Source organism: Nerophis lumbriciformis, linkage group LG19, assembly GCF_033978685.3.
Source record: "Nerophis lumbriciformis linkage group LG19, RoL_Nlum_v2.1, whole genome shotgun sequence".
Taxonomy (NCBI): domain Eukaryota; kingdom Metazoa; phylum Chordata; class Actinopteri; order Syngnathiformes; family Syngnathidae; genus Nerophis; species Nerophis lumbriciformis.
In genome coordinates, this window is record NC_084566.2 from 2204491 (window position 1) to 2219130 (window position 14640).

General features: G+C 45.3%; 1 protein-coding gene across 2 annotated transcripts; it reads right to left on the reverse strand.

Moving 5' to 3' along the window:
• Positions 1 to 852: 852 nt before the first annotated feature.
• On the reverse strand, positions 853 to 14346 carry prss56 (serine protease 56). 2 transcript variants are annotated; one of them, XM_061979916.1, is made up of 12 exons: positions 14250 to 14346; positions 13937 to 14126; positions 13746 to 13854; positions 12237 to 12393; positions 12018 to 12160; positions 11788 to 11947; positions 11518 to 11706; positions 10213 to 10404; positions 9875 to 10077; positions 7335 to 7734; positions 7148 to 7254; positions 853 to 1305 (listed from the first exon to the last, which is right to left on the reverse strand). In XM_061979916.1, the coding sequence occupies exons 1-12, from the start codon at positions 14338 to 14340 to the stop codon at positions 1132 to 1134; spliced, it is 2115 nt and encodes a 704-aa protein (XP_061835900.1). In that variant the 5' UTR covers positions 14341 to 14346; the 3' UTR covers positions 853 to 1131. The 2 variants fall into 2 exon arrangements, with proteins under 2 accessions (XP_061835900.1, XP_061835899.1); XM_061979915.1 differs by having other exon boundaries at positions 7335 to 7857.
• Between the last annotated feature and the right edge of the window lie 294 nt (positions 14347 to 14640).

Consider the following 14640-nt stretch of genomic DNA (forward strand, 5'->3'; position numbering starts at 1 on the left):
TGGCCCCAACCCCATTGATAAAGGCCCGAAATTCCACTAATCAACTCTGATAAGGCACACCTGTGAAGTGAAAACCATTTCAGGTGACTACCTCTTGAAGCTCATCGAGAGAATGCCAAGAAGTAGCTAAAAACACTGCAGACTGGGGATGGACATTAGCCGCTAACTAGCTAGCCATGTCTTACAGCACCTCTTCCTAAGGGTGTTCCAGTGTTATAACTTCACCTTTATCTTTAGTTTTTAGACCAAAATGTGTCCATTCTCCCTTTTCTGTCTACACACCGTGTCTGCTTGTAAGTACTCTGTGTGTGTGCGCTGCCGAACATGCTCGTCTGTTTGTAAAACCAGCAATGTCACGACGAGTATAATACCGTTTTTGATTCATTAGTACCGCGATACTATACTAGTACCGGTATCCCGTACAACCCCAAGTACATGCAATTGAATTGTCTGCAAACGTCGTGTAGCGCGTGACATTTGAATCTTGGATCAGTCCCAAAGTATTGCTATTTGCTGGTTAATGACGGAGAATAATGAAATGTCAACATCATTTGGGGGTTTTGTTACCATTCCCCGTCCTGGAATAAGGAGGGTAGACGGGACACAGCAGCTGCTCTGTTGATGGGAAGGCTTACTCTTAATGGTTGCAGGAGTGGATTCTATGTGTGGTCCCAGCTCTGGCCTATCAGCACTCAGCTACAGGGGGCAATTTGTGGTCCATGGAGAGTCGCTAACCCGCCCCTTCCCGTTTGCTCCGAAATGACGCACCCCAGCAGGAATAACAGTTTTATTATTAAATAGATTTTTCTTTTACAAAAATACAAAAACAATGTTTCTATACAAATAAATATGGTATGAATAAAATAGATCTTCACAAGAGGCTCAACCTTTGCAAAGGACAGTATGAATAACTTATTTGTACAGTGTCATAAGTTAGACTTAATGTTGACGTATTCAGTTTTTGTGTCTCTCAAAGGGAGACTGAATCCTCTTCACAACAAAGTCCCACAGAAGAGTGTTCAGGTGTGCGTGTGCAGTGCCATGACAAGGTTCCTCCATGAGGTCTTGTGTCCACGGTCTTTCATCTGAGCCCACATCTTCTCAGTGTTTCCCCTGGCGTTTCCATCCAAATCACGTCTTGAGGGCCTCCAGCGCCGAGGAGAGGATCCTTGGCACACTGCGATAGAACGATTCATTTCCCAAGCCTACCAGACCGTAGAAAGTCAGAGGACGTCCTCCCACAATAACTCTGACTCGCGCTTGGTAAAGTCCTCGATTGTTCTTGGAGCTCAGATCAACTAAAACCTGGATACAAGGAAAACAAAAACAATGTAACCATTATTACAGGTGTTCTTAACCTTTTGGACCTCCAGGCCCAATTTATAAAATATAAATATAAACATTGAATTAGTAATCTTACTCTGGATTAGGGTTGTCCCGATACCAATATTTTGGCACTGGTACCAAATACTCGATACTTTTCGATACTTTTCAATACTTTTCTAAATAAAGGGGACCACAAAAAATGGCATTATTGGCTTTATTTTAATAAAAAATCTTAGGGTACATTAAACATGTTTCTAGTTGCAATTTAGTCCTTAAATAAAATAATGAACATACCAGACAACTTGTCTTTTAGTAGTAAGCAAACAAACAAAGGGTCCTAATTAGTCTAACATATACAGTAAAATATTGTGTCGTTTATCATTCTATTATTTTGTCAACATTATAAAGGACATGCTGTAAAAATTGATTATGAATCTACTTGTTCATTTACTGTTAATATCTGCTTACTTCCTGTTTTGACATGTTCTATCTACACTTCTGTTAAAATGTAATAATCACTTATTATTCTGTTGTTTGATATTTTACATTAGTTTTGGATGATACCACAAATGTAATTACAGGATCATACATTGGTCATATTCAAAGTCCTCATGAATCCAGGGACGTATTTACTGAGTTTATAAACATAATATGTTAAAGGAAAAAAAGATTTTGTGACGATAAAAAATATCGATGTAATCATAGTAGTATCGACGAGATACGCTCTTGTACTTGGTATCATTACAGTGGATGTCAGGTGTAGATCCACCCATGGCATTTGTTTACATTGTGACGCCGGTGAGCTATTGTGTCCTCCTACGGTGTGTAGTGAAGCATGTTCCTCGTCCTCCAGTGATAATGTTACCTGTTAGAAATGTACTTTATTTGTCGCTATGGAGGCGAGGATTAGTGATTTAGAAATAGCTACAACACTGCCGATTGTGGATGGACATTAGCTGCTAGCTAGCTAGCCATGTCTTAAAGCACCTCTTCCTCTTATAACTTCACCTTTATCTTTAGTTTTCTGGCCAAAATGCGTCCATTCTCCCTCTTCTGTCAACACACTGTGTCTGCTTGTAAGTACTCTGTGTGTGTGTGTGCGCTGCGGAACATGCTCCTATGCTCGTAAAACCAGCAATGTCACGACGTGACGACGCTCCGACATGCCCGTTAAAAAATAAAAAAAAATAAAAAATTGGGAACCCATCCATCTATTTTCTACCGCTTGTCCTTTTCGGAGTCGCGGGGGGTGCTTGAGCCTATCTCAGCTGCATTCGAGCGGAAGGCAGGGTACACCCTGGACAAGTCGCCACCTCATCGTAGGGCCAACACAGATAGACAGAATCGGTTCTTTTCAAACAGAGAATAGTACCATTTTTTATTCATTAGTACCGCGATACTATACTAGTACCGGTATACTGTACAACCCTTCTCTGGATTAAACAATTATGTCTATTACCTACATACAGTGTAAAAGGATAAACCTTGTCAAATGATATGAAAGCATTTTTAATCACAAAGATTATTATCAAGGCTTAGGTCAGGCTGATTACAAAATAAATACTAATCAAATATACTGCAAAAGACGGGACTCATCAGAATGGATGAAAAATAAATGTACATACAATTATGCAGTGCTAAAATAAATACATTCTAACTATAGAATTAATGTTACGGCTCCCCGCCCTGCAGCAGCCGCAAGCTGCAATCACTCACCGGCAATCTACACTCCTGGGTCTGATGAGGGCAAGCTCAATAAAGGACCAGTGGACCCAAGGATCGGGGCGGGAACTTAGTTTTCTCATGGTGTACCGTAAGGCTTATGATCTCTCTCTCTGCGTGTTTTCCCTCGTATCTGACATCCTTGTTTGTTCTCCCGTGTCCCCGCAGTACCCTCCGTCGCCTGGAAAGTGAGCTGTGCGTTTCACTTTTCCCTGGATCTCCCTCTGGACTCTTGAGTCTTGACTACCTCCTTCGTTTCTCGACCTCTCGCTCGCCCCTGGATTCCGACGCCTCTCTCTTGCCCCGGATAACCTGCCTGCCACATGGACTTCCTCGTATCTCGTTCAACACGTTGGTAACACTCACTTCAGTTAACTACACACATAGTCTTACACCACACACTCTTGTATTCTAGTTCACACTCCATTTCCTTAGTTTAGTAGTATTGTTTATTATTATTTTTATATATATATATATATATATATATATATATATATATATATATATATATATATATATATATATATATAAATATATGTTGACTATATATATATATAATAAATAATTGTATATACTGCCCCCTGGTGTCTGTTTGCCGTCACCTCCCCTTAGTCCAACCATAACAGTAAGTTCCCGCCAAAATTTATTAAGGACCTGACGGCACAGTTCCTTAGCCCCGCCCCAGTGACTTTAGTTCCGCCCCTGTGAATTTTTTTTTCTTCCTCTTTTTGCCCCATTCACAATGTCTTTTTCTTTTTTTCGCTCCACACGGGAGGATTTTTCTTGCCCTGTCGACATGTCTTGGAAGGGGATGTTTAGTAGCGATATGAGCAAGGAGGAATTTTCTCGTCGCCTGGATACCCTCCTCCCACCCTTAGAGACTGTTCCTCAGCCAGCAAGAAGCGTCTGGCATCCGCTTTCGGAGGGGAGGGATAGTACTGGTGGCTGTACTGATGGGGTGGCGCAGCTGCACCAAGACAGGCTACTCCCTGCCAGACTTATTCCACCTATATTTCGCTTTTCCCAGCCACAGCCACCAGCCCCTCGGCTAGCGTCAGAGCTAGCACCAGTCCCGAGGCTAGCGTCCGAGCTAGCACCAGTCCCGAGGCTAGCGTCCGAGCTAGCTCCAGTCCCGAGGCTAGCGTCCGAGCTAGCTCCAGTCCCGCGGCTAGCGTCCGAGCTAGCACCTGTCCCTCGGCTAGCGTCCGAGCTAGCACCTGTCCCTCGGCTAGCGTCCGAGCTAGCACCTGTCCCTCGGCTAGCGTCCGAGCTAGCACCTGTCCCTCGGCTAGCGTCCGAGCTAGCACCTGTCCCTCGGCTAGCGTCCGAGCTAGCACCAGTCCCTCGGCTAGCGCCCGAGCTAGCACCAGTCCCTCGGCTAGCGTCCGAGCTAGCACCAGTCCCTCGGCTAGCGTCCGAGCTAGCACCAGTCCCTCGGCTAGCGTCCGAGCTAGCACCAGTCCCTCGGCTAGCGTCCGAGCTAGCACCAGTCCCTCGGCTAGCGTCCGAGCTAGCACCAGTCCCTCGGCTAGCGTCCGAGCTAGCACCAGTCCCTCGGCTAGCGTCCGAGCTAGCACCAGTCCCTCGGCTAGCGTCCGAGCTAGCACCAGCCCCTCGGCTAGCCTCCGAGCTAGCACCAGCCCCTCGGCTAGCCTCTGAGTTAGCACCAGTCCCCAGACTGGACCCCACGTCTCCACCAGCTCCCAGGCTGGACCCCACGTCTCCACCAGCTCCCAGGCTGGACCCCACGTCTCCACCAGCTCCCAGGCTGGACCCCACGTCTCCACCAGCTCCCAGGCTGGCCCCCACGTCTCCACCAGCTCCCAGGCTGGCCCCCACGTCTCCACCAGCTCCCAGTCTGGCCTCGACCTCTGCCCCTCTGCCAGCTCTGCCGACCTCTGCCCCTCGGCCAGCTCCGCCGACCTCTGCCCCACGGCCGGCTCCGCCGACCTCAGCACCTCGGCCTGCTCCGCCGACCTCAGCACCTCGGCCTGCTCCGCCGACTTCAGCACCTCGGCCTGCTCCTCAGCTGCCCTCCTCGTCTCCGGAGATGACGTCTGCCGCTTCCACGCCGCCGATGACGTCTGCCGCTTCCACGCCGCCGATGACGTCTGCCGCTTCCACGCCGCCGATGACGTCTGCCGCTTCCACGCTTCTGACGTCACCTCCTCGTTTCCGGCGAGACGCACCATGGCACCAATCACGTCCGCCTTCCCGACGGCCAAGATGGTGGCCGTCCCTTGGTCGCCCGCCTCGCCGGCTTCAGCGGCGTTCTTCTCGCCGCCGTCATCAGACTCGTCCTCGGTGGATTCGGGGACATTTGGGTCGGCGACCCACCACCAATTCACCCCTCCGCCCTCCCTTGATTTTTTTTCCTGTGCCTTTTGTGGTACGACCTGTAGGACATCTGGGAGCTGTCCATAAGGAGGGGGGTACTGTTACGGCTCAGGCTCCTGCCAACGCCGCTCATCCGTCTGTGCGCACCTCGGGACACGCCCACGGGTGCGCACATCCAGGGACGCGCCGCGCACGTCCCCGCCCTGCAGCAGCCGCAAGCTGCAATCACTCACCGGCAATCTACACTCCTGGGTCTGATGAGGGCAAGCTCAATAAAGGACCAGTGGACCCAAGGATCGGGGCGGGAACTTAGTTTTCTCATGGTGTACCGTAAGGCTTATGATCTCTCTCTCTGCGTGTTTTCCCTCGTGTCTGACATCCTTGTTTGTTCTCCCGTGTCCCCGCAGTACCCTCCGTCGCCTGGAAAGTGAGCTGTGCGTTTCACTTTTCCCTGGATCTCCCTCTGGACTCTTGAGTCTTGACTACCTCCTTCGTTTCTCGACCTCTCGCTCGCCCCTGGATTCCGACGCCTCTCTCTCGCCCCGGATAACCTGCCTGCCACATGGACTTCCTCGTATCTCGTTCAACACGTTGGTAACACTCACTTCAGTTAACTACACACATAGTCTTACACCACACACTCTTGTATTCTAGTTCACACTCCATTTCCTTAGTTTAGTAGTATTGTTTATTATTATTTATATATATATATATATATATATATGTTGACTATATATATATATATAATAAATAATTGTATATACTGCCCCCTGGTGTCTGTTTGCCGTCACCTCCCCTTAGTCCAACCATAACAATTAATCAATAATGTTTTTCACAAAAACTGTCAAACTTTCAGAGCAAATGAAAATACGGCTTCACCACTTTAGTCATAATTTTTGCGTTTAAGAAACGTTTCTATGACTTTAGCTCCAGACTTCAGTTTGTTTGATATATACTGCCACAAGTGGTGGAAAAGTGTATGACAACTGAGTACTGCTGCAGCTCATAGCTGAGAAACACATATTGTTGGTGGCCCTCTATGGGCCTATGGTTAAGAAACACTGCATTATTATGTCTTTGTGAAGCCTCTGGACCAGTGGTTCTTAACCTGGGTTCGATCGAACCCTAGGAGTTCGATTAGTCGGGCTCAGGGGTTCGGCGGAGGTCAAGACACACCCGACTCATCGTGTAAATAAAAACTTCTCCCTATCGGCGTATTATGGATACGGCAACAGCAGAAGTCACACTGATTTGCAGGTGTGTAATTTGTTGTGAGTTTATGCACTGTGTTGGTTTTGTTCTTTGAACAAGGTGATGTTCATGCACGGTTCATTTTGTGCACCAGTAATACAACATGGTAACACTTTAGTATGGGGAACATATTCACCATTAATTAGTTGCTTATTAACATGCAAATTAGTAACATATTGGCTCTTAACTAGTCATTATTAAGTACTTATTACCGGTAATGCCTTATTCGGCATGGCCTTATTATAACCCTAACCCTCTAACCCTGGCCCTAACCCTCTAGCCCTAACCCTAACCAAATAACTCTAAATTAACTTTGTTACTTAGAATATGTTCCCCATACTAAAGTGTTACCAAAAACATATAACTTTGTCTTGAATATGAAAAAAACCAACATTTTATTTTTCACTAAAGAAGGGTTCGGTGAATGCGCATATGAAACTGGTGGGGTTCGGTACCTCCAACAAGGTTAAGAACCACTGCTCTGGACCTTGTCATTGTGAAGGAGGATTACCTCTTGGAAGTTCATGCGGAGGCTGCTGTTTGGGATATTTAACACCCAGCGGTATGAGTCTCTCACTTGGCTGACTTGCTGCGAAGTCTCTCGAATGCCAGGACAAACTAGGAGGACATAAAAAACACATTTTAGGTCATCAGCTGCCAACAAAACGTCATGATGGCAGAGAATGATTCATGCATACCTTTCCCACCAGACCCAGGTGTCTGTCTCTTATAAAGGAGGCTTCTTTTTTTCCTGTGGCGACTGAAAGGATTGCTGGCATGTAAAGTCTGTCTGGGTTGAGACGTCGTCTTTTTGAGGTCTCCTGTAGTCGGTGGTTGAACTGTTGTTGACTGCCTTTGAGCAGGGGATTCTGAAGCCTTTAATTCTCCAAGATCAGTGCCATCAGAAGTATCTTGAGGTCCACTTTGTGTCTCATCACCGGTCATAGTCCTACTTGGCATCCTTAATTTATCAATTTCAGTCATCAGGGCTGACAAAAGTGACCAAGTTTCCTGGGATTTCCGGAAGGGAGAGGGACCGGTGCTGACTTGTTGCCTCACAGAAGAAGTAGGATTAGGAGGAGGGTTGGAAGAATTCTCCTGGAGGAAGGATAGGTCCAAGTGGAGGATGGGGGGAGCAGCTTTAGAGTCCAGTTTGGAGTGCAACACTGAGATAATATCTCGGTATTCTTTCTCAAACTGAAGAACCGAGTTGTCCCCTGCCTGGAAGTAACATGCATGAATTAGTATTAAAGGGGAACATTATCACAATTTCAGAAGGGTTAAAACCATTAAAAATCAGTTCAAAGTGGCTTATTTTATTTTTCGAAGTTTTTTTCAAAATTTTACCCATCACGCAATATCCCTAAAAAAAGCTTCAAAGTGCCTGATTTTAACCATCATTACATACACCCGTCCGTTTTCCTGTGACGTCACACAGTGATGCCAATACAAACAAACATGGCGCATAGAACAGCAAGCTATAGCGACATTAGCTCGGATTCAGACTCGGATTTCAGCGGCTTAAGCGATTCAACAGATTACGCATGTATTGAAACGGATGGTTGTAGTGTGGAGGCAGGTAGCGAAAACGAAATTGAAGAAGAAACTGAAGCTATTGAGCCATATCGGTTTGAACCGTATGCAAGCGAAACCGACGAAAACGACACGACAGCCAGCGACACGGGAGAAAGCGAGGACGAATTCGGCGATCGCCTTCTAACCAACAATTGGTATGTGTTTGTTTGGCATTAAAGGAAACTAACAACTATGAACTAGGTTTACAGCGTATGAAATACATTTGGCAACAACATACACTTTGAGAGTGCAGACAGCCCAGTTTTCATCAATTAATATATTCTGTAGACATACCCTCATCCGCTCTCTTTTCCTGAAAACTGATCTGTCCAGTTGGAAATGCATCTGCTTTGAGTGTCGCAGGATATCCACACATTCTTGCCATCTCTGTCTTAGCATAGCTTTCGTCGGTAAAGTGTGCGGAACAAACGTCAAATTTCTTCCCACTTTCGCATCTTTGGGCCACTGGTGCAACTTGAATCCGTCCCTGTTCGTGTTGTTACACCCTCTGACAACACACCAACGAGGCATGATGTCTCCAAGTACGGAAAACAGTCGAAAAAACGGAAAATAACAGAGCTGATTTGACTCCGTGTTTGAGAAAATGGCGGATTGCTTCCCGATGTGACGTTAGGTTTCTATTATTCGCTCCGAGAGCGAATAATAGAAAGGCGTTTAATTCGGCGTTTAATTCGCCAAAATTCACCCATTTAGAGTTCGGAAATTGGTTAAAAAAATATATGGTCTTTTATCTGCAACATCAAGGTATATATTGACGCTTACATAGGTCTGGTGATAATGTTCCCCTTTAAATCATAGATACGCACCTGAAAAAAATCTCTACAGCAATTGTAGATTCCTACTAAAACAATGTTTGTATTGTGTTCCAAAGACTTGGAGGCCAACATCCTGCTGCCGTGCAATGCATTGTGGGCTATTGACGTCAGAGGGTTATGTTGCCTTGCTAGTTTGCATGCAAACACTTGGAGAATGCCACACTGTGTTACCAGAGCACAGGACACATTGTGAAGTCTCCCATATAAGCTTCGAGAAGGAAGACTTTGGAAGACGATAAAACAAGATGGCACAAAATTCTTTAAGGTCAGCAAAACTAACTACCGTATTTTTCGGACTATAAGTCGCAGTTTTTTTCATAGTTTGGCCGGGGGTGCGACTTATACTCATGAGCGACTTATGTGTGAAATTATTAACACATTACCGTAAAATATCAAATAATATTATTTAGCTCATTCACGTAAGGGACTAGACGTATAAGATTTCATGGGATTTAGCGATTAGGAGTGACAGATTGTTTGGGAAACGTATAGCATGTTCTATATGTTATAGTTATTTGAATGACTCTTACCATAATATGTTACGTTAACATACCAGGCACGTTCTCAGTTGGTTATTTATGCCTCATATAACGTACGCTTATTCAGCCTGTTGTTCACTATTCTTTATTTATTTATTTTAAATTGCCTTTCAAATGTCTATTCTTGGTGTGGGGTTTTATCAAATAAATTTCCCCCAAAAATGCGACTTATATATATTTTTTCCTTCTTTATTATGCATTTTCGGCAGGTGCGACTTATACTCCGGTGCGATTTATACTCCGAAAAATACGGTAATTGTCACCAGGTCATGAAAATAACCTTGGTACCTGTAAGAAAAGGTTTTCCTCCTCTCTGGGCGACGTAGAAGAGGTGTCTGTCAATGTGTTGTTGGCTTCTTTCTCCATGTCCTCAGAAATGTTTACCAGGTACTTCTCCCAGTCCTCCACCAAGGGGCCCAAGTCTCTGAACAAAGGTGGAGGAAGTGGAGGGGAACCATCCTCCTCCGGTGTCACAGTGCCACCTAGCTGCTCTGCAAAGAATAAAACACTTGTTGCAGCTATTCTATTTTAAAACACCCAGCTCACATGGAAACAATGGCAATCGATTCCCAGCTTTTAGGGATGATCATGTCGATCAGTCTAGTACAGTACAGTACAGTATGTACCTGTAATCTGCACACGATCGTGATCCCCAGCCGCATCCCTCCTGTCTCTGGTGTGAGTGAAAGCAGTGTTGTGAATGTGCTCCACCAGCTGAGGGAGAGTCTGGGTGAAGAAAGTTAGATCCACTCTATCCCGAATGTAGTCCTCGGCCCTCTGGAGTAGGTCCAGGAGGTTCTGCAGGAAGGAACGCAGCTCTGGATAGAAAATGATGAATGAAACATCAGAAAACCCGCAGACGTAGGAGTTGGTTGTCCAGTGGGTATTACAAAACCCAAAACCGGTGAAGTTGTCACATTGGGTAAATGATAAATAAAAACAGAATACAATGATTTGCAAATCCTTTTCAACTTATATTCAATTGAATAGACTGCGAAGATAAGATATTTAATGTTTGAACTGAGAAACTTTATTTTTTGCAAGTATTAGCTCATTTGGAATTTGATGCTTGCAACATGTTTCAAAAAAGCTGGCACACTCATCAAACACTTATTTGGAACATCCCACAGGTGAACAGGCTAATTGGGAACAGGTGGGTGCCATGATTGGGTATAAAAGCAGTTTTCATGAAATGCTCAGTCATTCACAAACAAGGATGGGGCGAGGGCCACCACTTTGTGAACAAATGGGTGAGAAAATTGTCCGGTTTAAGAACAACATTTCTCAAGAATGTAGGGACTTCACCATCTACGGTCCATAATATCATCAAAAGGTTCAGAGAATCTGGACAAATCACTGCACGTATTCCTCAGGCGGTACTGCATCAAAAAGCGACATCAGTGTGTAAAGGATATTACCACATGGGCTCAGGATCACTTCAGAAAACCACTGCCAGTAACTACAGTTGGTCGCTACATCTGTAAGTTCAAGTTAAAACTCTACTATGCAAAGCAAAAGCCATTTATCAACAATACCCAAAAACGCTGCCGGCTTAGCTGGGCCCGAGCTCATCTAAGATAGACTGATGCAAAGTGGAAACGTGTTCTGTGGTCTTCTAAGTTAATGATTATTTGCAAAAAAAAAAATTAAGTTTCTCAGTTGGAACATTACATATCTTGTTTTTGCTGTCTCTTCAATTGAATATAAGTTGAAAAGGATTTGCAAATCATTGTATTCTGTTTTTATTTACCATTTACACAACGTGCTAACTTCACTGTTTTTGGGTTTTGTACTTTGATTGCGCTTTTTTACAGGATCTCATTGGATATTAGCAGCGTTTGCTAAGTGTACTCGCTAGCTTCATTTGGCGTCATCAAAGATAGACGCTGCAGTGTCCTGAGTGCACATTTTTAAAAGAATGTTTTACGTACGACATTTCTTGAAGCGGATAAGACATTTGTCCTCGGCCATTCGGCTGCAAGCGCTTGTGGACTGGCCAGGAGGGCAGGTGAGGGTGTAGAAGCGGCACAGAGTGCTGAACTCTGATCTTTGCTCCTCCTCTGTCATCTCTGTAGTCCTTAGAAGCTCCGGACATGTCGGCTCCCGGCTGCCAGATGACTCTGAGAAGATGTCAATACAGATGGTATTAATGATTATGAATGTCACGTGTTGGCTTGCATTTTTGTCTAAATGTCACTCACTCTGGATCTCGGCCTGAATCCAGTCAGAAAAAGCAGACACACGGGTATAAACTCCGGGCTTTCCCTTCTCGCCGCATCCGTCTCCCCAGGATGTAATTCCATGGAGCTGGAAGCGACCTGAAAGTCTGTCTTGGTAGATCAGCGGGCCTCCAGAGTCCCCCTACAGAAGATGATCAAAGAAAACATTGTAGCGCTATAAGGTTGACTCTATCATCAGTTGTGGGTCATACCTGACAGGAGTCAATTCCTCCTGAGAGATAGCCAGCACACAGCATGGTGTTGGTGACCAGTTCTTTGCCAAGTGCGTTCTTACAAGTGGTCTGAGGCAGTAAAGGCACCTTGGCCTCCATCACCACATCTGCAGATGGGCCATCTGCGGCAGAAATAACACAAGGGAGTCAAGACAATGGAAAAAGTCTAACATTTTCAAAGTAAGAGTGTGAAGTCACCTTCATAGAGAGACCCCCACCCTGCCACCAGACAAGGACTGCCAGTTGGAGGCTCCATCCCATAAGGCAGACACACGGGGGTGACACGGTCAGACAGGACTACTGGGTATGTCAGCTCCACCAGGGCTATGTCATTGTTGAACGTCTTTGGATTAAACTGTAAGACATGTAATACGTTTTTACTGATATCTTGACTGAGACACTAGTTGGCTAAAGGGGCGTTCACACATTGGATGGTGTGTCCCGACGATGGCGGTAAGCCTTTTCCATAGCACTAACACATATTGGTGCGGTAGAACCACGGATCTCCCCGAAAAGTGGCTAAAATCTACCACCCCTGTTTGATTACCGTGTAAAAGTCGCAAAGGTCTGGGAGGATGTGACTGGTGGATTATGCTGGTGTTAACACAGTATTATCACAGATCTCACGGTGCAAATACGACGGTTGCGGTTCTTTGCAACGTGAAAGGTGTTTTGAAAACCTTCCATTTTAAACTGCCAAGACTACCCTCGCGGTTCTCAGGGTTCATGGCGAATGAGTGACCTGGGGCCGTATTTATCAAGCGTCTTAGAGTGCCATTTTACACTTAAGTCCTGAGAATTTGCGAAATTTAGTCCTACTCTCAAACTTAAGAATAAAAGCTATTTATCAACTCTCTTAAGTCTAAGAATCACTCCTACTCTCCACGATATTTAAGAGACCTTCAGAGGTGTCCTAAGTGGTTAGGAGTTGCCAGCGGGGATGGCACTTAGGCGAGAGAGACGTGCGCGAACGTTCAGGAAGCTGAAGGATGTCCTGGCTTTGTTTGATGACGAGCAGCTGATCAAACGGTATCGTTTAGACAGAGCAGGTATTATTTTTGTCACAAATTTAATAAGGGGCGTCATCTCATCAGCAACATCACGCAGCAGAGCTTTCACAGCAGAACTAAAGGTCATCACAATGCTTCGATATCTCGCCACTGGGAAAATGAATTGGAAAGAAAAGGAAACATTTATTTTTGATTCATTGCCAATATTGTTTGTTTGTTTTGTATTATTTTGTAGTTTATTGTCAAAATATACACTCCCATTGTCCACTTAAATATTTCTAAGATATTTCTTTATTCTTAGACAAGGGATTCCCTTCCGTGATTGCTCATTTCTATGGACACAGAAATGACGTCACCTAAAATTCCGTTTACGGCACATAGTAATGTCGTAATTCAGCTCTGAGTGTGACACTTAAGATTCAGTCCTACACTTCGCTGAAAGTGTGAGTAAGGCGCTTGATAACTAACTTTTAAGTGCAGCTTTCAACAAAGAATTTCTTTACTCATAAGTCAACTCTTAGCAGACTTCTCAGGAGTAATTCTAAGACGCTTGATAAATACGGCCCCAGGTTTTGTGTTCGGTGTTACCACGATCTTGCCAAACTGCCACGAGCCGCCATCTAACCTCGCAATATGTGAAGGCCCTTCAACCAAAGCGCCTGCTGCATTTCACTTAGAGTTAGGTTTGCAAATTTACTTTTGGATGAGGGATGATGCGGTTGACTTTGAGTATCTGCTCATCTGGGTCAGTCTTGGTGATGTCAAACTCCCCCACTACGGCTGACCAGTAGCTTTCACTGCGACTCCTGCAGAGTGAGCAAAGAATCAAGGTGGTTCATATAAAAACTGAACAAGAAATGTTGCCTTTACAGTGATAAAAATACTTACCCGGCAAAACAGTGTGCTGCAGTGACCACCCAGGAACTTTCCACCAGAACTCCTCCACACATCAGGCCACCATCGAGCTGCAGATTGACCAACCATGGCCAGCTGCCTGGTGGAGCAGGGGATCCACCCACAATCCTGGAGCGAGGCCGGGTCATGTTGTGTGCTGAGGATGACCTCTGACCACACACGGCTGCGGGTGTGGACACAAATCGATGATCAGTTATATATTTTTTAGACACAATGATCTTTAAGACATTTGAGCCTCTTAGGATAATCTGCAAGAGTTTTTTGCAGGAAATATGTATTCCCTCACCCTGCACATGCGTCTGAGTGGCGGGTTCCAGGTTCTGCATTGTGTTAAGCAAGCTGCACTGGAGGACACGAGCACTGCAACTCTCACCCATGATTCTGATGCAGCTCTCTTTGTCCAAGTTTCCGGCTTGACAGCGGTGTTGGTAGAAACCGCAGGCCTGGCTCAAAGCCCAACTCCGCTCTGCTTCGTCTTGAAGCTTCTGGGCCTTGCTGATGATGTCGCAGCTGGGCTCTGATAAGGCATTGGAAGGGGAAGCTGGGGTGGAAGAAAATTGGAGAGCGAGGAATAAGCATTCATTGATAGTTTGATGGAAGAACTTTGGTTGACAAAGGCAAGGTGAATGGAGCTTACAGCAGGAATCAGAGGGCTGTCCACAGTCTTGAAACAGGCA

Coding starts and splice junctions, on each gene's coding strand:
- prss56 (XM_061979915.1), bottom strand. CDS start 14,340: ATGGGTGAGAGTTGCAGTGCTCGTGTCCTCCAGTGCAGCTTGCTTAAC. Junction 12,161..12,236: donor GTGGGGGTCTCTCTATGAAG/GTGACTTCACAC, acceptor TTTCTGCCGCAG/ATGGCCCATCTGCAGATGTG. Junction 10,078..10,212: donor CGATCGTGTGCAGATTACAG/GTACATACTGTA, acceptor TATTCTTTGCAG/AGCAGCTAGGTGGCACTGTG.